The sequence below is a fragment of the Neovison vison genome, chromosome 3, assembly GCF_020171115.1.
Source record: "Neovison vison isolate M4711 chromosome 3, ASM_NN_V1, whole genome shotgun sequence".
Lineage (NCBI taxonomy): Eukaryota > Metazoa > Chordata > Mammalia > Carnivora > Mustelidae > Neogale > Neogale vison.
In genome coordinates, this window is record NC_058093.1 from 47,579,612 (window position 1) to 47,603,649 (window position 24,038).

General features: G+C 51.0%; 1 protein-coding gene across 2 annotated transcripts; it reads left to right on the forward strand.

Moving 5' to 3' along the window:
• The first annotated feature begins 1,745 nt into the window (after positions 1–1,745).
• On the forward strand, positions 1,746–23,335 carry ING5 (inhibitor of growth family member 5). 2 transcript variants are annotated; one of them, XM_044242042.1, is made up of 8 exons: positions 1,746–1,803; positions 4,001–4,072; positions 6,492–6,658; positions 8,107–8,218; positions 8,383–8,476; positions 17,857–17,992; positions 18,153–18,214; positions 20,037–23,335. In XM_044242042.1, exons 1-8 carry the CDS (start codon positions 1,767–1,769, stop codon positions 20,077–20,079), a joined length of 723 nt encoding a protein of 240 aa, XP_044097977.1. In that variant the 5' UTR covers positions 1,746–1,766; the 3' UTR covers positions 20,080–23,335. The 2 variants fall into 2 exon arrangements, with proteins under 2 accessions (XP_044097977.1, XP_044097978.1); XM_044242043.1 differs by lacking the exon at positions 1,746–1,803 and adding an exon at positions 2,429–3,912.
• The last annotated feature ends 703 nt before the right edge of the window (positions 23,336–24,038 follow it).

The window sequence follows — 24,038 nt, forward strand, 5'->3', positions numbered from 1 at the left end:
AAAAAAGAAGAAATGGGCAAAAGTTATGAACAGACACCTCACCCAAAGAGATGTACAGATAGCAAATACACATGTAAGAAGAATTCATTAGGGAATTATGTCATTAGGGAATTGCAAACAGAACAACCTACCTGTCAGAATGGTTAAAATCCAGAACACCGACAACACCAAGTGGTAGTGAGGAGGTGGAGCAAAAGGAACTCTCATTCTTTGCTGGTGGAAATGCAAAGTGATACAGCCACTTTGGAAGCCAGTTTGGTGGTCTCCTACAAACCTAGACAATCTTACTCTTCTTTGTATTTAACCAAAGGAATTAAAAATTTGGAAACAACCAAGATGTCTTTCAATAGGTGAATGGGTTAACTGGTACATCCAGACCATGAAGTGTCACTCAGCATTAAGAAGAAATGAGCTACCAAGCCACAGAAAAGCATGGAGGAAACGTAAACGCAGATTACTAAGTCAAAGAAAATAATCTGAAAAGTCTGCGAAATGTGTGATGCCAACTCTAAAACATTTTGGAAAAGGGAAAACTGCAGTAAAAAGATCAGTGTTTGCCAAGGGTGCGGGGAGTGGGGAAAGGGCTGACAAGGTAGAACACAGCATTTTGGAGGCAGAGAAAGGATTCTGTATATTGTAATGTTGGATACAGGTCATTACACATTTGTTAAAAACCTACAGAATATACAACACAGAGTGAACCCTAAAGTAAACTACGGACTTTAATAATAATGTATCAAGTGCCTCCTGGGTGGCTCAGGCAGTTAAGCGTCTGCTTTCAGCTCAGGGACCCTCAGGATTCTGGGATCCAGTCCCCCATAGGGCTCCTTGCTCAGAGGGGAGCCTGCTCCTCCCTCTCTGACAAATAAAATCTTAAAAAAAAAAAAATACTGTGTCCATATGATTTCACCAGTTTTAATAAATGTAGCACACTAGTGCCAAGTGCTTGTAGTGGGGCTGTGTTTGCGCGTGCGCACATGTTTAGGGGTCTATAAGAACTCTATTTTCTTCTCGATTTTCCCGTAAGCTTAAAATTACTCCAAAAAATGTAGTTTATTTAGTTAGAAACAACAACGCAGGCACCGAGGTCGGCGGTGCGCGGTCGCGTACCTGCGCCTGTGCACTCCCCCGAACACCGAAGGGACGTGCGCGGGCCGCAAACACTCGGACTCAAAGCTGAACCAGAGGCAGGTCCGCAGCCCGAGAACGTGGGGGAACCTGTCAACCATTCACGCGAACGTGAAACTGGAAAGACTGTGTTTCGTTGGCTGATACCGGGCAGGTTTCGGGGAAGCTCACGAGGGCACCCTTCGTTGAAGCACGCATCTCTAGCGCCGAAGCCGCTACCGCAGCGGCTCGGGCGAGCAGTGCCCTGAGCCTCCGGGGCCCGGCCCCTCCCCCGCACTCCACCCGCACGTGCGCCGCCGGCCTCTGCAGGCCCTGCGCCGCACACCCCGCCCGCCCTCCCGGGGAGGGGGCGGGAACCTGGGGCCGCGGCCACGCGTGCAGGGACGTGCACCCAGGACGTAGCGGAGTCCCCAGACCCCGCTCTCCCGGGCGTCTGACCCAGGGCCCCAACCCGCTCCCGCGCGACGCTGTGCGCAGCCCGCCGGCCGGAAGCTGGGGGGCGGATCCAGAAGGCGCCCCGCCCCGCCTGACGGGCCAATCAGCACCCGAGGTTCATTAATACTGAAGGCACAGGCCCCGCCTCCGCCCCTCGCGGTACCGCCCGCCCGCGCAGACCCAGAGCGCGGCCGCGGACGAAGATGGCGACCGCCATGTACTTGGAGCACTACCTGGACAGTAAGCACCCTTCGCGGCCCTCGGGCCCGGCGCCCGCGCAAGGCCTCCCCACGCGGGCCTACCCCGCGGGCACCAGGTGCCGCGCGCGGACCCCGAGGGCTCGTTAGGACAGCAGGGGCGGTCCGGCAGCGGCGGGGGCGGCGGGGGCGCGCGCCGGGCGGGGCGGGGCCGCAGGGAGGTGCGCGCGGGGGGCGCGGCGCGGGGTCCTACCGTCACGGCCGCGCCAATTCCAGGTGCGTCACGGGGAGGCGGGGGCCGGTGCGCTCTGGGCGGAGCTTGCGTTCCACGGCCCCGCCCTCCCCGGCTAGGCCCCGCCCTCGTCCCTGGTCTCAGCGGCCGCTCCGCCCTCCCCGCCGTCGGCCCCTCCCGGACAAGTCCCGGCTCACGGCCCCGCTCCGCCCTTCCCAGCCCCCTCCGCTCGCCTGGCCCCACCCCACCCTAGGGCCCCGCCCCTGCCCCGCCCCCACCGCGCAGTCGGGCGCAGGTGGTCGACCTCAGAAGCCTCGGACGCTGGGCTGTGCTTGGCGGGGGCTCCGGGTCTGGGATGTGGGGGGAGGTCTCCGGCCTGGGTTCTGTGCCGGCTCGTGCGGTGACCTGGGAGTTGGAGAAGATAACTGGCATGGGCAGTCCCCTAGGGTGCCCGTCCTTCCGCGTGGCCTTGGTGGGAGGGGACTGGCGGGTGGTTCAGGTGTTGAGCCCAGGGATGGTCACCACGGAAAGCGGTCTGAGAGTTGCTTCCTGCAGGCGTCCTTTTGTCTACATGCAACTCAGCTTGGGGCCTCCTGAGAACTCCTGAGCAGATGGGGAAATGCAGGCCGCAAAGGCCAAGTAGCTTATCAAGGTCATGCATTCGACAGCGGAAAGCCCGCGTTTGAACGCTGCTGATCTGGATCTGGCTCTGGCTGTGGTTGGGCTGGGCGCTCTGGAGCTCTGTGTTGCAGTAGGAATATGCACGGTTATTGGTACCTGCCTCTCCTGCCTGTTGGGAGTGAGCCACTGCCCTGGGGGACACGGTGGGGTTCAGCTCTCCCCAGGGTGGTTGCCAGTCCAAGCCTGAGCCATGGGGGAGTCCTGGTGGGAAAGCACTAAAAAGGGGAGGCCTTTCCCTGCCATTGTCACTACTGTGCTGTCATGTCTGTTGGGGAGCTCTGTGGCTTTCCTTCTCTGTCCCAGTACCTACCCAGTAAGCCCTATGAGGACACTTGGAGGTTTGTGGATTCCGTCATGCATGGGGCACCTGTGTGAAGGCTCAGGATAGAGGTGACTGCTTGATTTTTGAGCACTTGCTGTGTGCTAAGCCTCGGTCCTCATTTTCTTGGAACTTATTTCCAAATGGGGCAAATGGATTTTTAAAATTAAGCAAATTAAGGGGCATGAAGGAGCCCAGCAGGTTGTGAGAGACCCGGGATGGCACTGTCCCGCAGAGCCCAGGATAGAACCAAACAGGGAGGTCCTTGGGGAGGCTGTGGTGAGCCTTGAGGCTGGGGAGGGCCTGTGTGCCATTCTCTGGGTGAGCTGGGCAGCTGTCAGCTGTGCAGACAGGCTGGAAGGCTGGCCTGGAGCAGGAGGATGGCAGCGCAGTGTGGAAGGCAGTGTGGCCTGGGGTCCTCTACCTATGCTGGCCAGCGTGGTCTGTTTAACTTGAAATTAATGAAACTTGAGCAAATGCAAAGTTCAGTCCCTCAGTCATAGTAGCCCCATTTCAGGTGCCCAGCAGCCCCATGGCCAATGCCTTCTGTGTTGTGTAGCTCAAATATCCTGTCTCCTTGCATGAAATACACTACACAGCACTGGCCTGCTCCACCCTGTGCACTGGGTGTTTGAATAAGGCTGGGGTGGGGGGAGATCAAACAGACCCCAGGGATTTGGTCTTACCTGCTGTGGGGGAGTACTGAGAGGGGAGGACTCGCTGGTGGTGTAGGGTGGAAGGGTCACACGGGCCATCTTCCTAGCCTCTGCTTGCAGCTCAAGGGTAAGTCCTCCTCTAACTTTTCCAGCTTCCAACACCCTCTGAAGCCTGTCAGTCTTATCAGAGTTTCATACCCATCCCCCCCAAAAAGATACGTTAATCCTTCTGTTCCCCAAATCCTCACAGAAACAGAAAATGAGGTGAGCTTATTATTTGTAGACTTTAGGTATAAAGTCTAGAAGGCAGGTTTTGTCCTGCTGCTGAGAAGTACACGTCTCTGTGTTTCAGGCATCGAGAACCTTCCATGTGAGCTTCAGAGGAACTTCCAGCTCATGCGAGAGCTGGACCAGAGGACAGAAGGTAGGTCCAGGCTCTTTAGTCCAGCCTGTGGTGGGCCCTACAGCTGGGAGAGGTGATCCTGCTCTCCCAGGGCCCCAGGGCAATGGGGCTGTAGCCCAGCCTTCAGCTTTGGGCCTTGGCTGATGTCTTATGGATGGTGTTGACGCTTTAAAATTCGACTTAGTGTTTTGGGTTCTGACACATCTTCCTGTGGCATCTTCACAGCTGTCATGGATTCCTCATTACCTTTCCTTTCTTTTAAAAGGTTTTCTAGTTTCAAACTGTGTACACATAGTTAAAAAAATTTTTTTTTAAGATTTTATTTATTTGAAAGAGAGAGAGAGAGCAAGAGAGGGGAGAAGGTCAGAGGGAGAAGTAGACTCCCTGTGGAGCCCGGAGCACAATGTGGGACTCGATCCCGAGACTCTGGGATCACGACTTGAAGGCAGTTGCTTAACCAACTGAGCCACCCAGGCGCTCCTCAAATTATGTACACATGGTTTAAACAGATAGCACTTTGCAGTCTTCTGGTATTTAGCTCCCTGTTTCTAAACATCCTGGTTTTGCTGCTGTTTCTTACTTTATATCCCTTTTGCTTTGGTCTTTATTCTGTTACTGTGGAATATGAAGGTTAGATCCCCCCACCCCCACCGTTTCCTGGCGCCATGGTGTGGACTCTGAGTCTGCTATAGACCAGGGATGGTGTTTCCTTCAGGACCCCGTGGCAGTGGCTTGCACCTGGGCCACATTTCGTGCTCTGCTTATGTGACCTTTTTCTGAATAACTGTTTTTCTTAGCGCTCAGAATTGCTTTGTTTTCTATATTCCATATGCATTCCCCGTGTTCACTGTGTCTGCCACACGAGGTGTTCTGCCCGTCCCGAGTTTGCCCTCCTCACCAGACCTTTCTGCTGGAGCCTCCCATCCTGTGGCTTTTGTCTGGGCCAATGGCTGGGGCACTGTCTCTGCTCATCTTTGGGGCAGGACCCTGATTCCTGTGTTGTAAACATCCTTTCTTGACAACTTGCATTACTGGAGTCTTTCCTGCATTAGCTCCCTGAAACACGGTACATGGGAAGGTAGATTTCTTAGAACGCTCTATGTCTGAAAACGTGCTTACATCACGGTTGATGAACACTTTGGCTGGGTATAGAATTCCAGCTTGAAAATCATTTTACCTCAGCATGTGGAAGGTGTTGTTGCGTTGTCTCCCAGCTTCCCTGTTGCCCTGAGAGATCTGCTCCTGTTCGCATTCCTCACCCTTGATACATGTGCTCTTCTTTCCTTTCCTATTTAGCAGCTCTTGGGCTGCTGTCTTTGAACCTGAGGTTTCATGTTTTATGGCCATGTGCTTGGGCATGGGTGATTTTTCATTCATTGTGCCTGCCACATGTTTTGTAAGATCAGAATAGCTGTGGTTTTTCACTGAGCTACAATCACCTGACAGTAGATACAGAGAATTCTGTTATTGTGAAATACAGCATTTGTGTTCAGGAATAAGCATAAGTGTTTGTCCATTGCTTAACAAGCAGCACCTTGCAGACCTCTCCCGGGATGGAGCAATGGGGCCTCTGGTACCTGGGGCCCTGTGTAACCCTAGTGTGCTGTCCCTCCGCCAAGGGGCTCCCACCCTCAGTTTCCTCTGCAGCACATTTTCTTACCTTCCTAAACCAAAGAGTTCTCGGTTGTATGTGTCCGTCCTTAATATGGATGGTGTCTCCTTGCGTGTCATCCTTCATGTCTTGCTTTTGTGGCTCACTGCTGCCTTCTGTGGGAAGAATCCTCGTGGCTGTGTGCCGTTGGTTTGCTGTGTGAATGGACCACAGCATCTTAGTCTGTTTTACTGTGGATTGCACGTTGAGCTTGTTTCCTGTTGTCTGCACTGATGAATGTTTTCCTGTATGTGTCCTAAATCTCTGGGGGGGTGTGTATTGAAGAGTAGAACACCAGGTTTTAGCCAAGGTGAGCCCATGATTTGCTATTCCAACAGGGGCTGTTGGGAATCCGAGAGGTCAGAATGCGTCCTTTCTGGGAGGGCGGTTGCACATCGTCCCGTCCTGGGTGTGCTGCCCGGGCTGTGGCGTCCACATGTCCCCTAGTGTTGGGCTGTCTGCTGAAGGCGTGCCTGCCGTGCTCCCACTAGCGTTCAGCCAGCCCCTGCTTTGCTGCAACTTGGCTTTTTTTTTTTTTTTTTTAAGATTTTATTATTTGACAAAGAGGGAGAGAGATAGTGCACACAAGCAGGGGGAGTGGCAGAGGGAGAGGGAGAACAGGCTTCCTGATGTGGGACTCGATCCCAGGACTCTGAGATTGTGATCTGAGCTGAAGACAGACGCTCCACCCACTGAGCCACCCGGCACCCTGCAGCTCGGCCTTGTTCAGCTTTACTTGCTAGTTAGAATCTCTTGTAAAGACTAGCTTTTCCCCCATTTCTGTGTCAGATAAGAAAGCCGAGATTGACATCCTGGCCGCAGAGTACATATCCACGGTGAAGACCCTTTCTCCAGACCAGCGTGTGGAGCACCTGCAGAAGATCCAGAGTGCCTACAGCAAGTGCAAGGAGTACAGTGACGATAAGGTGCAGCTGGCCATGCAGACCTACGAGATGGTGAGAAGGGCAGGGCAGGAGTCAGGTGGGGGGTTCGGGCTCTGCCCTGTCACTCAGGAATGGGCCTGGGGCTCAGAGGCCCTGTGTGCCAGGTGGGCTCAGGCTTTGATGGGGAGATGCTTCTTGAGGAAGCAAGTACTGGAGTGTCCTTTGCAGGGACTGTCATCCTGCAGTTTGGTTTCCGTGCCCTCTGTGTTTGTGTTTGGACGCTTTAGTGACTCTTTAAGTTTTTGTGTGTTTTTAATGCTTCTTTTTGTCAGTTCTAGGTCAAATACTAGAATTTGTCGTGTCCAGTTTTCTCTCAAGTAGCTTTGTGTGGGGCTCCCATGGGACACAAGCAGTTGTCCTGTGATGCACATCAAGTTGTGTAGTGAAGGAAGGCCTGCATGCTGTCCCCTGACTCCATTCCCTATCCCCTGAGAAAAAACGGGAATTTTTAAAAAAACCTGAATTAAGTTGTAGCTGAGAAGGAATACTCAAAAAGGAGAACATAATGCTTATATTTGGGTTTTTGATGCCCCAAAGTGCTGCATCTTTTTTTTTTTTTTTTAAGATTAATTTATTTACTTGAGAGAGGGCACGCGTGCACGGATAAGGGGATGAGGGTGGTGGGGAAAGGCAGAGGCAGAAGGAGGACCTACAGCAGATTCCTTCCTGAGCCTGACAGCACGGGGCTTGATCCTAAGACCCTGAGATGATGACCTGAGGCGAAATCAAGGATTGGATGCTTAACCAACTGAACCCCCAGGCGCCCCTGCGAAGCCCTGGATCTCTACAATAAGCAGCCTGCTTTTTAAGAGTTAGGTTTCAGCAGTTGTCAGACACATTCAGGTTTTCTCTGAGTCATAATAGGGTTTGAGATTGGAGCTTGTTTCCTGACAAGGATTGGTAGACAGTGACGCTTGGTGTGGCTTAATGGGTTCATTGCTGTGAGCCCACTGAGTGAAGGGACGCCTTGTGTTGCATCCTCGTGAAGTCCTGGCAGTCTCCCTGGAGGCGGCCTTTGTTGGGCGGTGTGGTCACTGTCATATTCCCGTGCTTCAACCATTGCCTTTTCTTTCTTCTTTCTTCTATCTTGTCCTAAATACAGTGTTAGAGGCCTTTTCTGTGAGAACCTGTATGTTCTTTAGATTTTTGAACTCAGGTTAAGTTAGGGTTCAGTATTATATGTCCTCATCCCCATTCCATTGCATTTCCCAGCTCCTTTTCTCATTATTGTCTCCCTTCATGGTTTTCCTGAGTAGGATTTCTTCTGTGGAGCTGTCAAAACGTGGGGACAAAGAGTCTTCATAAACTGAGATAGTGGACCTTGTTTTAGGAGCTTTCTTTGTTGAAAACCCAAGTAAAGGGCAAGAAAGTACTTCCTGGTTGGTTTCCAGTGTATTTGGGATTCCTGAGGTGTTCTGCTTTCATTTTTAAGTAAGACTTGTGAGCATCCTTCTCGGTAGGTGGATAAACACATCCGAAGGCTTGATGCAGACCTGGCACGCTTCGAAGCGGATCTGAAGGACAAGATGGAGGGCAGTGACTTTGAAGGCTCCGGAGGACGAGGGTTAAAAAGCAAGTCTGTTAAGTTTTTTTTTATTTTGTTACTGTTATCTATGGAGTTTTGAAGCGTTTTGGTGATAAACATGTCAGGAACATTATGGGAAGTATATTTGAGTAACTCCTGTGTCCTGCTTTCGTGAATTTCTTGAGGGTAATTGGGGTTTATTGTCTTTCAGAAGGTCGGGGTCAGAAAGAAAAAAGAGGCTCCCGGGGTCGTGGCAGGAGGACCTCAGAGGAAGATACTCCAAAGAAAAAGAAGCATAAAGGAGGGTGAGAGGCTCTTTTCTTGTCTCTTTCTCTCCAAAGATTACTTAGCATTAGTATTTCCTTAGCATCTAGAAACACCAATGGCAGCTAACAGCGAGGACGTGCTTCCTGCATGCCCGCGGTGGGTGTAGTTCTGCATGCTTTCCACGGGCTGGCTCCGGCTCCGGCTTCGGCTCCGGCTCTGGCTCCGGCTCCAGCTGTGCTCGGCAGCCCAACGGGGTTCCCAGGGAGCACGACCAGCCCTAGGGTTCTCAGCTCCTGCGCGGGGGAGCTGGGTTTGCACCGGGCGGTCCGACTCCACAACCCACGCTCTTAGCCACTGTGTGTCCTGCCTCTCGAGAGACACTATATTTATTGACAGTTCAGGCTAAGCCACGCTTTAACAGCTAAATATATAGCTGTCCATTGTTTTATGTATAAATATATATTTTGGATATATTTGTTATTAAGTTGCATGACTGCATTTATTAAATATATGTATTATTTACCTTGAACTTCAGAATATTTCATTTAAAGCTTTCTCCTACCTGCTCCCCGCCAACCCCCAAGCTACTGTGTTGCTTCACAGAAGTGATTTTTAGAGTACAGAGAAAACAGTAAAGCATCTGGTGACTTCCGTGGAGGTGGTTTTCACAGTTGGGGGAGACCTCAGAGAGTTTCTTGACCAAAAAAAGGGAGAAGTTTTGGTTCTTAAACCTGGTGTTTAAAGTTTTAAGAAAAACTCCAAATACCATCTTACAGTATACAAACGCAGAACAAACGTAGTTTAATGAACTCCTCCGAGGCACATCCTTGTCTGTCACTGACTACTGCCAGAATCACTTTTATGTACCCTGTTGAAATCATAACCTCCTTCCTCTGCCCCAAGTGAACATGACCCAGACTTATGCCATTTTTATGCCCATTCTTTGTAGTTTTGTTCCCAACATGTACATTCCTGGACACTATAGTTTAATCATGCTCTTTTTTTTTAACCTTTTAGTTAATTTCATTAAGGAATAATTTATATACAATAAAATGTTCTTATTTTAAGTTTACAGTTTAGTGCTGTATTCAGTTTTTTTAAAGTTAATGGAACTATTGAGCCTTTCCATTTCTTCTTGAGTCAGTTTTGGTAATCTCTATCTTTCAAGGAATTGGTTGTTTCACGAGTCATCAGATTTATTCACATCAGATTATTAATAATGTCACACAATCGTCTTTCTGTTGTAGGATCTGTAGTGATGATTCCTCTTTCAGACCTGATGTTGATAATTTATGTCTTCTCTCATTTTGTCTTGATCTTCACAGAGAATTAGATTTTGGCTTCATAGGTTTTATGTTTTCTCTATTGTTTGTTTTCTATTTCATTGATTTCTGCTCATATATTTTTTTGGGGGGTGGGGGCAGAGGGAGAGAGAGAGAATCTTGGGCTCCATGCCCAGCACAGAGCCTGATGCAGAGCTCAGCCTTATGACCCTGAGATCATGACCTGAGCCCAAATCAGGAGTCAGATACTTAACCTGCTGAGCCACCCATGTGCCCCTATTTCTGCTCACATTTTTATTTTTTCTTCCCACTACTTGGATTTACTTGGCTTTTTTTTTTTCCAGCTTTTTAAGGTGGAAGTTGCTTAGATCAGTGATTTTCGTACTTTCCGTCTTTTCTAATATAAGTATTTAAAGCTATAAATTTTCTTCTAGTTACTATTTTAGTATATCCCACAAATTTGGATATGCTGTATTTTTATTTTTATTCCATTCAAAATATTTTAAAATTTCTTTTGTGATTTTTCTTTGACTCATAACTTATGTAGAAGTATGTTCTCAGCTTCCCAATAATTTGGGATTTTCCAGGTAGCTTTCTGATCTCATTTTTTAAATTAATTCTGCTATGATCAGAGAATATCATAAATAGAAATAATCTGAAATTGATTAAGAGTTGTGTTATGGTTTATGGTCCAGTCTTCCTGTATATTCCTTATACCCTAGAAAAGAATGTCATGTTTTACTGTTTTGGGTGGAGAGTAGCTGTCAATCAGAAAGCTTGGTAGTGTTGTTGGTCTTCTGTTTCCTTACTGATACTGGTTTATTCGATTGATAAATTGCTAAGGGAAGAATGTTGAAGTCTCCCAACTCTAATTATGGACTTGTCTGTTTCTCCTGTCAGTTTTGCTTCACATTTTAAAGCTATGTTACTTGTTGTTACCTTCGCATTTAGGTTTTTCTAAAAATAGCTGACTACTTCATTGTTACGAAATGTCTTCCTTTTTTATTTGTTGTAATATTCTTTGTTTTGAAGTCTACTTGGTCTGATATTATGATGATCACTCCAGTTGTCTTACGATGAGTTTTGGCATGGTGGAGCTTTTTCCTTTTTCTTTTTTTTTTTTTTTTAAAGATTTTATTTATTTGTCAGAGAGAGAGAGTGCGTGCACGCACAAGCAGGCAGAGGCAGAGAGAGCAGCAGGCTCGCTGCTGAGCCAGGAGCCCGATGCGGGACTCGATCCCATAACCCTGGGATCATGACCTGAGCCGAAGAAAGCGGCTTAACTGAGTGAGCCACCCAGGTATCCCTTTACTTTCAACATATTTTTGTTTTTGTATTTAGAGTGGGTTTCTTGAAGTCAGCAAAGTTGGGTCTTGCTTTTTTTTATCTAGTCTGAGAATTGCTGCCTCTTTTTTACTGCAATATTTACAGTCTCAGATTTAATACAATTCCTGATACGACTGGATTTAAATTTACTCTCTTGCAGTTAGTTGTCTCTGCCTTTTCTTATTTTAGTGTCATTTAGATTAATTAGGTGTTTTTTTTTTTAAAGATTTTATTTACTTATTTGACAGACAGAGATCACAAGTAGGCTGAGAGGCAGGCAGAGAGAGAGGAGGAAGCAGGCTCCCCACTGAGCAGAGAGCCTGATCCCAGGACCTTGGAATCATGACCTGAGCCAAAGGCAGAGAGGCTTTAACCCACTGAGCCACCCAGGTGCCCCTAATCAAATATTTTTTAGTGTTTTTTCCCCCATGGACTGTTCTAGTATGTACACCCTGTTCATGAAGTGAACTTCCAATGATATTATGCTATTTCATGTTTAGTGTAAGGTCCAACCTAAGTATTTTTACCTCCTGTCCTTTGTGCTTTTGTCAAAAGTTTTACTTCTACGCATGATATAAGCCTCAAAACATGTTCTTATTTTAGGTCTAAACCATTAATTATATTAAACAGATTTTCAAACGTTTATTGTCACTCCACGCACATACCATTTCCACTGCTTTTGTTTCATTATGTAGATGCAGATTTTCCTCTGGTGTCATCTCTCTCCTGCCTAAAGAACTTACTTTAACATTGTTTTATAGTGCAGGGCTGTTGGTGATGATGAATGTCCTCAAATATTTTCTCTGAAAATGTCTATTTTATCTCCTTTTTTGAAGGATGTTATTGATGGATATAGAATTTTAGATTGACTTTTTTCTTCTAGCACTTAAGATGTCCCATTGTCTTTCTTCTTGAATTGATTCTGATGAGAAATTAATGATAATTTTTATATTTGATTTTTTATATGTAAGTGGCTTTATTTTTGCTGCTTCTAAGATTTCCAATCAGTAATTTTATTTTTAATAACTTAATTATGATTTGTTCTGGCGTGGGTTTTTTTTAATGTGTCTTCTGCTTGGAGTTCATTGAGTTTTTTGGAACTGCTGGTTTATATTTTGTATCAAATTTGGAAATTTTTAGTTTTTTCTGCTCTCTTTTTGTCTTTTTATTGGACTCACATTACATGTACATTAGCTTGATATTTTCTCACAGTTCACTGAGGCTCTGCTTATTTTTTTGGCCAGTGTTTTTCTTTCTTTGTGTCTGGTTAGTTTGTGTTTGGATAGTTTCTATTACTTTATCTTCAAGTCTTCTTAGATGGATATAATCTTATATCCATCTAATTTAATCTTAGTTTCCATTAGTGAATCTTCCACTTAAGAGATTCTCTTGTAAAGAAGTTCTATTTATTTCTATTTCATACTTTCTGTTTTTATTACATTTATATTTTTCTTTATGTTTTTGAACACAAGTATTTATAATAGCTTTTTGAAAGATTTTTTTCTGAATCTATTTGTTACTTCCAAATATATTTTCTTCTTTTTAAAGACCAGTTTTTTAAGGTATGATTGACATACGGAAAGCTTTACATATTTAACTTATACAATTTGAATAGTTTCGGTAGGTCTGTTTATTGACTGGTTTTTCTCGTGGTTGAAGCATTTTTCTGCTTCTTCACATGTCTAGTGAATTTTCATGGGATGTTAGTGTGAATATTACGTTGTTGAGTGTCTGCATTTTGTTGTCTTTGGTTCGTGGGTATTGAATTTTTTTTATTTTCTAATTTTTGTTCAATGGTTTAATCACCTGTGGATCAACTTGATCCTTCATGGCTCGTTTTTTTTTGTTTGTTTGTTTTTGTTTTTTAAAGATTTTTTTTATCTATTTGAGAGAGAGAGAGCGGGCACGCAAGCCGGGGTGAAGAGCAGAGGGAGAGGGAAAAGTAGGCTCCCTGCTGAGCAGGGGGCCTGAAGTGGGGCTTGATCCTGCAACGCTGGGATCATGACCTGAGCTGAAGGCAGATGATTCACCAATCGAGCCACCCAGGTGCCCTCGCAGGCTCATTTTTAACCTTTGTAAAAGAACCCTATTTCCTTAAAGGGCCAGATAGTAAATATTTTAGGCTTGCAGGGCATATTGTCTTTGTTGTGACCACTCACTTCTGTTTTATATCAAAACCATCCACAAAAAGTATATAGCTGGGTGATGTGGCTGTGTTTCCATCAGACCTTATTTACAGAGATAGCCAGCCAGCTGCAGGCAGCCCTTTGCCAACCTCCAGGTGAAGGTAGCCTGGTTGCTGGGGTTGCTGATGTCATCCTGCTGAGGTGTGGCCCTTCTGGGTTGTCTTCTGAACGCCTGTTGACTGTAGTGTGGCCTCTCCCGGCAGGCTGGCTGGAGCTGTAGCACCACCAAGCCTCTGTTGCTCAGCTCACAGCGCGCCTGTGTTCTCTGCCTGGGCTCATGGATTCTCACCTTGGGCACAGCTTAGTTTTTTGTGAAAAACTCAAAAGAGATCCCTTTGCAGATTTCTAGAGCACATTCTCTTTACCCTTGTCCTTTACAGCAGCTCACCAGCAGATTCCAGCAGCCTTAACATCCTGGAAATTTGGGGTCTTCCTCCGTTTGACACACTGTGCTGTATTTGGTTCTGTTGGCGGGCTGGGCGTGGGAAGTGCTGCCGGCAGGGCTCACCTTGTTTGTTTACCTTCGCTTGGGGTTGCAGTCCTCAGCTGCCTTTTGTCAGTGTCTGGAAACAGCTGTGTGACATGCTCTGTCTTGTTTTCTAGCTGTTCACAGTAGGATGCAAGTTCAGTGCCTGTTGCTAGGTCCCGGTCGGAAGTGGAAGCTTTGTTCTTTTCTTGTGTTGTTAAGCCCTGTTAGTCTCTTTCGTTTGGGCGTTTGTCTCCTTCCCTTTCTTTCTTCATAATTTTCCTTTCAAAGAACCTGGACTGTTTGACTCCTGGCATTTCCCAGGGTTTTGATGTTGCTGACAAGACACGAAACCCCAAGAGCATATCTTCACTAAACATTAAGACAATGTTTCTCCTCATTTGCTCGGGGGATTTGTTTGGATTTTGACTGGGGTCACCTGGTTCCTTGAGCTGGCGCTCTGTGGGTCTGGCGGAGTTGAGCCTCTCCTGAGCCTTTCCTGGGGTTGCAGCCACATTTTCCTGCTCTTTTACTCATCCCATGGTTCTTCGTATCTGTCTGACTTCAGGGTACGAGGAGTATGTGGGGTGAGATTTCTCCCCAGAAGTTTCTTTTGCTTTTGGTGTAGGCAAACTGAGCTGGGTGGGGGCTAGGGGCCCTTTGCCTGGGCCTAGTCCCCTCTGATGTCGAAGCCTCATGAGGGGAGGCCCTCCCCCATTCTTGATGGGAACCCATGGTTTATTTCTCCTTCTTGAAAGGCTCCCTGTGTGGCTGGGCAGCGCTCTGGCAACGCATAGCTTTCCTATCCTGTGTCCTGCCTGCCGTGTTGCTGTGGTTGGCAGAGGTCAGGAGGAGGCAGGCCCCTTCCCCAAGAGCACCACACGGATCTTTGCTCAGCCTTCCTGCCACTCTGCAGCAGCTGCAGGGCCCCCAGGTTCAGTAAACAGGCTATGGGGTTCCTCCTGCCCTGAGTGTAAGGGTCGCAAGTGTCTGCGACCATTCTGGCTTCGTGCATCCCCCGGAGCACAGCCAGCCCTTGGCTGAGCCCAGGAGTGGGGCAGCCTGCCAGCTCGGCCACTGCCCCTCCCTTGGCCTGGGTGCTTCTGGCCCATGTCACTCCACAGCTTTGCCAGTGTCTTTAAAACATGGTCTTAGCAGCTTTCTGGGCCTGTTTTCTTGACTTGTAGCTGCAGGGTTCTGAGTCTTCCTGCTCCTTGCTGATCAGAACCCAAAGCACAGTGGCCTCTTATGGAGACAGCAGGTGCCGTCATTGGCCTCCTTCTCACCAGGGGTCCCCTTGTGGGGAACAAGGCCCCAGCCTCCCTGGCGGGGCGTGCACCTGACTGAGCTCAGACCTCATGGTGACCCATGTCATGTGTCTTGCCGCTGCCTATGTGGACACACTTGAGATGAACGAGCATGCAGCTTCTCCCTGGACAGAGCTGTGACAGTGCACATTGCTGACCACTGTCTGATGGCGCTGAGGAGGTGGACTGTGCGGCTGCTGCTGCCCCAGCTTTTCTTCTGGGCTGGCTGCAGCTGAGAAGGGGAACTTCGGGGGGGAGGTATGCAGAGCTCCTTGGCAGGCAGGTTGGGCTGGACTTGGCCCTTCTGCGTGAAGTCCTTCTCCACGGCCCCCCAGGGTAGCTGTGCTGCTCCTGTCCTACTGTATGGATGTCGGGACAGCCCAGAGGAGCTCACTGGGGTGACAGGTGTGTGAGGGCTGCATGAGCAGCTCTGGGCCTGCTCGAAGTCTTGCTCTGATATTGCTCCTCACAGCGGAGGTGTCAGACATTGGAGGGGGCGTCCCTGGGCTGCCTGGGGAGGGTTAACCACCGTGTCTAGGGAGTGAGCTCAGAGGACACCGCTCGTGCCCAGCACGGCTGACATGGGATCTGTAGCCTATCTGGTGGGCTTGGCCTCCCTGGGACCTCCTGGCGTTCCCTTCCACCCTCCCGCCCCAGAACCCCCTCAGCTGAGACTGGAGGGAGGCGGCCCTTGAACCTGGGGAATGGGGGATCAGGGCTGGTGTCAGCTCTCCGTGTGGTAGTTGAGTCAGGCTTTGCCAGCAGAGCACACAGAGCCGCCGAAGCGCAGTTGGCACATGGAAGGTGTGTGCCCTGAGTGCGCCTGTGGGGGACCCCACACGGGTTGGCACTGAGCATCCAGGTGAGTGCCCGGGGGTGGAAGCCCACTGATGGGAGGGACACATCCAGCGGTGGGTGAGGTTGTCAGGCCAAGCCGAGAAATCTGCTTGGCAGAACAGCTGGAGACCATGTTGCTGCCTGGAGGGTGGCTGAATGCCTGGGGTGTGTGGAGAGCTTGTAAGCATGTGTGAGAGTGTGTGGAGAGCATGTGAGCATGTGCGGAAAGTGTACGCATGTGTGTGGAGAGTATGTGTGTGTGTGGGGAGTGTGTACGCACATGTGAGCGTGTGGGGAGTGCGTGTGAGTGCATTTGGAGCAGGGTACCTTTCGTGATGCATCCAGATTTCAGATAAAAAGAGAAAGCCCTGTCTGTTCCCAGAGACAGCAGCTCAGCTGTGGAGGGCAGAGGCTGCGACAGGCTCTTGAGCCTTAAGGGACATCACTTGCTCCACCCGAGGGGTGGTGCTCTCTGTGGGGGACAGCCACTGGGACAGAAGATGGCGCTCTTGGGGGTGGTCCTGGAACAGGATGGTGCTTTTGTGGGGGTACTAGGACAGAGGACGGTGGTCTTGGGGGCTGCGCTGGGGTGGAGGATGGCAGTCTCTGGGGGAGAGTGCTGGGATGGAGGAGGGCAGTCTTGGTGGGGGGTGCTGGGACAGAGGATGGTGGTCTCGGGTGGGGGTTGCTGGGACAGAGGACAGTGCTCTTGCGGGGAGGTACTAGGACAGAGGATGGCAGTCGGCGGGGGGGGGGTGACGCCGGGACAGAGGATGGCAGTCGGGGGGTTGCTGGGACAGAGGATGGTGGTCTCGGGGGCTGGGGGAGGCACTGGGACGGAGGATGGCGGTCTCTGGAGGGGGTACTGTGATGGAGGATGGTGGTCTCAGGGTGGGGGGCGCTGGGATGGAGGACAGTGGTCTTGGGGTGGCGCTGGGATGGAGGATGGTGGTCTCTGGGGGTAGAGGGGCACTGGGACGGAGGACAGCAGTGTGGCATGGAGGCACAGGGCTAAGCCTGGGATCTGACTGTAGAGGCACAGTGTTTACTGACAGAGAGTTTGGGAGAACAGGGTGGCAGTAGCTTCTGGGACATATCATCGGTGTGCTTCCATGTGACCTGCTGCGGTTTCTCAGCTCCCTCTCAAGCTCCTGGTGTGAACTGGCTGTGTCCCCGCAGCAGTTGTGTGTTCTTGATTCTGGAGGGGGAGGGAGGGTGGTCTTTCTTTGCCAGTCAGAGCAGAGTGTCTACATTGTCCGGTAGTGGCGGGGTTCTTTGAAGCTGCCAAATCACACAAAGAGTGAGCACCCCAGCCCTTCATGCTCTCTCGCAGGTGAATGCTCCCTCCAGCTCTCCCCACTGCTCAGCTGCAGGGCTATGGGCAGCCCACAGGGAGGGAGGCTTGGGTAGGCTGGATTCTGGCTGGGCCACTGGTTCAGGACACCAGGGGGCAGTGGAAGTGGGGAGCAATAGGCCTGCTTCATGGGGGTGGGTGGGTGGCGGCGCCATGTGGTCAGAAATGGCCCACTGGCAGGTGGGTAGCTGGGGGTGGGAGGGGATTTCCAAGACTGACAGCTCCAGGAATGGGGAGGGCATCTGGAGGTTTCTGCGTTTTGGGGTGAAGGTGCCGTGGGCATGTGTGGGGTGGAGATGTGGTCCTGGGTGTGTGAGTGAAGGCGGCAGGGTCAGTCTTGGTTGAGGTCCAGGGTTCTCCAGTGTCATCAACTGGGCGGCTGGTGAGTTGGGGGTGTGTGCCTCCACCGAGGGAGAGGATCCCCAAGAGGCTGGGGAGGGTGGATCTGGGGCAGGGGGTAAGGGAGCCCAGGAAATAGGTCCTGTCCAGATGGAGGGACAAGACAGAGATGGATTCGTGCCCCCAGAGTGGGGTCAAACCCCAGTGCTGGGTGGTGAGTGCCTCCCCTCACATCCTCTGGGGTGCCTTTGTGCTCCTCTTGTGCCAGGGGCATGCTCCATCCCTGCCCGCCTGTGCTCACGGCCGGGGTTTCCCTGCAGGTCTGAGTTCACCGACACCATCCTGTCTGTGCACCCCTCTGATGTGCTGGACATGCCTGTGGACCCAAATGAGCCCACGTACTGCCTGTGTCACCAGGTGTCCTATGGGGAGATGATAGGCTGCGACAACCCAGACGTGAGTGTGGGCGCTGGCATGGGCTGCGGGTGGGGCCGGCATCCCTGGTAGTGGGGTGGGGGTTGCGGGTTGGGCATGGGCTGCGGCCTGGGCCGTGTACCCTGGTGTCCGGCCCATGGAGCACAGGAGTCCTGACTGTGGCCTGCCCTCTACCTTGCAGTGTCCTATTGAGTGGTTTCACTTCGCCTGTGTGGATCTGACCACGAAACCCAAAGGAAAATGGTCAGTATGGGGCGCTGCTCGGTCCTTCCCTGTCTGTGGGGCATCCTACGTGCCGCTTCCCTCTGAACTGGGCCCCCCAATGCAGCGCTTCTGGTTTTCGGGGCTGAGCTGCTGGGGGGACAGCTGCTGCCCTCCTCACCTGGGGCCAGGTCTCTAATGACATTTGTGAGATTCTTGGAGAGAACAGTTGTTTTGATTCTTTTTTTTTTTTTTAAGATTTTATTTATTTGACAGAGAGAGAGACCACAAGTAGGCAGAGAGGCAGGCAGAGAGAGAGAGAGAGAGAGGAAGGGAAGCAAGCTCCCCGCTGAGCAGAGAGCCTGATGTGGGGCTCGATCCCAGGACCCTGAGATCATGACCTGAGCTGAAAGCAGAGGCTTAAGCCACTGAGCCACCCAGGTGCCCCTGTTTTGCCTCTATTTATTGAGGTAGAGATACTCTGAAATACAGGTGTGAAATGGAGAGCTCTTGTCCCTGGAGAAGTTTTGGGAAAAGGCAAAGAGCACAAACAGTAAGATGGATGCAAACTTGGGCACAGGCTGGGCACCTGCTGAGGGGCCTTTGTTGCATTGGGAAGGTGCTTGGAGAGTGTGAGCCCTTTCTGTTCCTGATCCTTGGGTTCAATGGCAGCAGCAGCTTTTGTGTTGTTCTGAGATTTCTGAGGTTTCAATAAAAACCGGGTTTTATTTATCTGTGCTTAGAAGGGACGTATATTCTAAAATGAAATCCTGGAAATCTTGTTCTCCAGAGGAGAGGAGAAAGCCCCAAAGGACAGACTGTGTCATCCCAGGTTTCAGTGGGTGCCAGCAGACCCGGCACCGGGTCACCTCAGGGAGACTGAGCAGCCATGGGACTCGCCCCTGACAGAGCCCTGCTGCCTGGGCGGGCACCTGAGTGGGAGGTGTGGGGCTGCTGGCCCACCTGTGTGGCAGGTGTGGCTCGTGGTGGGGCATGAGACAGGGAGATTTGGTTTGAGTTGTTTGTGGAAATCTTGGGTGGAAGAGTCCGCAGGTGATGGAAAATCATTTTGCTTCTGGGAGGACTGTGCAGATGGGGATCCCCCACCATATGCTAGAAGCAGGGTAGGACGAGCAGTGTTGGGAAGGCCGGGTGGGCCCCGCCACTGCTGTGTAACTCTTTGTTTCTCTGGGGTCCTTCCAGAAACACAGTGTTCAGGCAGCTTCCCTTTTAAGTAAGCCTGCAGCTCTGACAGGTGTTCATGCCGCACAAGTGTTACATAGGCCTGTTTGCTGCGGGGGGGCTTGGCTTCCTCTGGGGCTGCAGCAGTGGTGTGCTAGGCGGTCACTTCCAGGCACGGACCCAACCCTTGCAAACAGGCCTGGGGCTGGGCTGGGCCCATTAGCCGCCTCCTGAGTCAGGAGCCAGGAGGGCCGAGGTGAGAGCAGTGTCCTGCTTGCCCAGGATCACCAGGGAGCCCTGGCTAGTCATGCAGGTCCTAGGGCCCATCAGCACGCCCGGCTGAGTGTGCTATGCACTGTGCTCCACTGTGCTTGGTCCCCAGTGTGACTGTGGGTGTGGCCTCCAGTGTGATCAGTGGCGACCACAGGAGTGCCCAGGGATGACCAGTTAACTTGACTTTGAGGAGCATTCGTGGGCAGAAACAGTATTCCTCACTGACTTGTATCTGTCGACTCCAGAACATGCTGGCCAGGGTGACTCACTGGGGTTCCCCTTGCCGGGGGTTTCCCGATGCAACAGCTGTGTGCTCTGAGCACTGTCCCCTGGTACTGTCTTGGCCGCCCCGGGGGGCAGGCTGGGGCCTCAGCACCCACAGGGTTGATCCCTGTGTCTTTCTTCTCAGGTTCTGTCCACGGTGCGTTCAGGAAAGGAGGAAGAAGAAGTAAGGTGGATGCCTGGACCAGAAGAGCAAGTTAATATATTCCTTCTTCACGTTGCAATATTTTTTCTTCATTTTAAAACTACCTTGTTTCCAATGATATTTAAGAACTCAGTGGCCAGTTGTAATTCTGGAGACTTCCTAAAACAAACAAGAATCCTCCCGAGCCCTGTTTGCGCGAGGAGTGGTCTTACGGGGACTCGTCATGATGACTTTGTTCTGGAGACGTGGTACCGGCTCTGTGCCGGGGAGCTGAGCCTTCCATGGGCGCCGTAGTGGGGACCGTCTAGCCCATGCGCTGCCGTCCCTCTGCAGCTGAGGCGCAAGCCCGCGTGCTCCGTCCTGCTTTCCTGGGGCTGCCCCAGCACGTCGGGCAGCGCATCTGTCCCCTGCGAGGCCTTGCCGGAGTCGTCTGCCGTGTTTGGGCTCTGTGCCAGGGCCCATGGCCTGCCTGGGCCAGGTCGGCTCTCCCTAGGGGCGGAGCGCTCTGTTTCACTGTGCACTGCCGTTTCCGTCTGAGCTCCCCGTTCCCTCTGTGAGGGTTTCATCTTCTGGAGTAGACGGCTCTCCGTCAGCACGCAGCGGTCGTTCCCGTGACTGGCCCACGGGAGCCGTGTGACAGACAGTGGGTGCGCCGTTTCTCTGGGAATTCCTGACGTTTTTACTGTGAAGATGAAATTATCATAACAGCATGGAGATCGTGGGTCCGTGTGTCTGTGAAGTGAGTCCAGTCCAGTGAGACCTGATTTTAAACCTGTCCTGTTGCACATGGGTCGGTCAGCAGCTCCTGTCCAAGGGGATGACGATCATGTGATACGATTTGTGAATTTCTTGTGCCACACAGTCCTGGAATGAACCTGGCAAACTAGAGTGTGTCTTCTGTTTAATCTGCATTCACCAAACCAGTCCTGAACCATGTTTTTGGGAATAGTTGGGGGAAATTACATATGCTTGGCGTGTTGCGATCCATTTGTGATGGTGCGTAGTGTGACTTCTGGGAACATGCATGGACTCGGAGACCCTCCGGCACACGTCTAAAGGAGTCCGAGGAGTCCCGAAGAAAGGGAACCTGTTTCTGTCCTCGAGGCAGGAAAAGAAATCCAGGAGGCGGGGTCAAGATGTGACATTCCTAACTGTCGAAGAATCTTGCCTTCTTTATCAGGAGGCCTTCTGAAATGGTGCACCTGCTTCCTGCAGTGACTGTGTCTACCATATGTTCCCGCCTTTTCTCTAATATTTCATCAAGGGCAGGAGATGACGTGGAGAGAAACTTGGGGACTGTGTCCTGCATGGCCACTCCTCACCAAGGCCGTTTCCAGTCGGTAAATGAGAGGTGAATGTTAGCTTTGACATCAGAGGGCCGTGAGCCTGCATCTGTGGTTCTCGGCGGGTCAGCCCGTGCCCCATGTGCTGTCCCACTGTCCCTTCGGGGCTTCCAGGGCACTGCAGGTGGGGTCAGTTGGAGAGTGCCACCCTTTCCGTCCTGTGCTGCATGGTTAGGGTAGGGGGTCAGCAGCTGGCCTGACGAGCTATCCCAGAGCTGATGCCTTCCTGCTGCCCAGAAAGGAGGGGAGGGGGGCTCAGGAGGAGCACCGGCCAGCTCGCGTTCCTCGGTCTCAGCTGTGGCCAAAAACGAGGCTCATTTGTATTTGGTCACTTAGATTTTTGTTAACACAGGTGTTTAAAGATTGTGGGGAATAAACTGTGGAAAACTGTTTCCTTCACTGTCTTACCAGTCTCTCTGGAGAGGGCAGGTGAGCGCACGAGTTTGTGATGGCCCTTTGGAAGCTGCTGTCCTATTTGCACTGCATCTTAGAACACTTCCGGCTGCCGTCATCATGGGAAACCGGTGCCCAGGGGTGGCTTGGTGGCTGGCCGGGGTGCCTGGTCCGGGGCCTCGCTCGCAGCGCAGGAGGGCTGGCCAACTTCCCTGTGGGGTTTTGTGTGTCGCCAGGTGATAGCCCAGCCACCGGCCTTCTTTTTGTAGGTCTCTGTGCCTGCTGTCTCTTGCGTTCACCTCTGTCGGTTACGTAAATATCCCTGGAACAACATGTGTAGGTAGAGCTTTGGAGAACACAAGACGTGAGCAGAATAGGAAGATTCCCTCCCCAGAACACTGTTTGTGTCAACACGGATCCACTGCCCCTTCCTGACTGCAAGTGCTGCCCATAGTTGCAGCAACACCCAGCAATGGCTGTTTGCTGAAGAGACCAGGTCCTCCCCGTTGGCCTGGCTCCAGTCCTGCAGGGGTGGCTGGTGCCTCTGACGATCGCCCCATGAGGCCTGGCCGCCGACAGTGGGGTGATTCCCACCAGATCCTGTGCGCCTGCCGGGCACCAGACCTGACCTGGAGGTGGCTGCAGAGCCCTGTTCCTTGGGTTGAGGGGGGGTTTGGGCTGGGCCCAGAGGTCCCTGTCTCAGTTGCACTTGAGCCAAGGGCCGCAGGACTTCCTTGCAGAGAAGGGGCACCTTGTTCAGAGGACACTCAGTGCTGTGTTAGCAGTCAGTAGGTTGACAAATAGCCTCTCGTTTTCCTGTAGAAGAACACACGTTGCACTTCCAAAAATAATGTGTGAAACTGAGCCCCCCGTGGCCGTTGCCCATGGAACTGCCGGCTGGGGCTGCGGATAGAGCTGGGCCCGTGTGCCTGGCCCCCGGTGGCCGGCTGTGAGATGTGACCAGCCACGGCCACAGGAGCCTGGTGGCTTCTGGTCTGCACAGGGATGACGGAGATTTGCTGGGACGTGTGGGGACGATGGTCCTGTCCCGGGCAGCCATGAGGCACTCCCGACTTGTAGCTGGCTGCCCAGGTCAGGGTTGGCTTTGAGCAGTAACGCTGTCCTGAGAGCAGCTTCCCTGTGTGGCCGTGGCTGGAATTCGGACACTTGTCATGGGCCTTGGAGATGGAAGGTTTTCCCTAGTTGTTAGTGAGCCGGGACTGGTCCTCATTCCCTGTGCCGAGAGAAGTTTTAAAACAAAGTCTAAGAAAAATGTTCTCATTCAGAAGAGAGTTCTATGAAGTTTCTTTCTTTCTACAAATGTATTTTGTGGTGTTCACTTTTACCACATTTCATCCAAAAAGATGATGCAGCTTTAACACGAATGTTACATTTTATTTTCAAGGAATTATCTATGTTCCCTTTGTAAAGGAAAGATAATATTGTAAATCTTTTTATTAAATAATGTAGAGATGTATATCTGTATTTTTGGATCATGTTCTAGATTATGGATATATTGTTTAATAAATGAAGTATTTTTTGGAACAAAGGTTTGAGAAGGAGTCATTCTAGGAAATGATAAACATTCAGTGCTATGGCCAGAGATGGTAAGTGGACCCTCTAGTGAGCTGTGAGGGTCATGGCTTGGCTGCCACTGTGTCCGGAACTGGTCCCCAAGCCCCGGAGAAATGTCCTTGTGGACTACTTGGAGTTGCTCTTTTATAAAGGCGTAAAGTGCTTTCTCTGGAACAGAGGTCTGCGCTCCCAGATCTGCACAGGCGCGAAGACCCCTTGGGGAACTAAATAGTACTTGGGACATTTTTCCTTGAAGAGTGTCAATGGTCAGGGTCCTGAAACCCAGCTTGGTCACCACAGTGGACAGGCCCAGCCTCTCACCTGTTTTCCAGATGAAAACCAACTCACAGACCCGGAGTCCTAACTGGAGGTCGGGTGAGATTCTGATGGAAGGGCCTGGAATGCCTCCACAAGCACGCATTCCCTCTGGGCACTTCAATGGTCCCTGCAGCCATTTGTTGGGGTGACTGCCTAGAAAAAGGGAACACCAGTGGGGTGGGTGTGGTAATATTCACTGGCTCTGAGTGGTTAGTAAGTCCCAGAGGTCCACAACGCCCCTGGTCGACTAATCCAGGAGGGCCTACCATTATCAAGTGACAGGTGACATTTGTCTGAGTGTGTCCACAGACTCTGTGCTTGTCTTCCCACAGTTGGAATGTGCCATTGAAAGAGA

Excerpts from the sequence above, each read along its gene's own strand:
- ING5 (XM_044242042.1), top strand. The coding sequence starts at position 1,767 with ATGGCGACCGCCATGTACTTGGAGCACTACCTGGACA. Across the intron at positions 17,993-18,152 it reads TAGGCTGCGACAACCCAGAC|TGTCCTATTGAGTGGTTTCA; the intron begins GTGAGTGTGGGC and ends TCTACCTTGCAG. Across the intron at positions 18,215-20,036 it reads ACGAAACCCAAAGGAAAATG|GTTCTGTCCACGGTGCGTTC; the intron begins GTCAGTATGGGG and ends CTTTCTTCTCAG.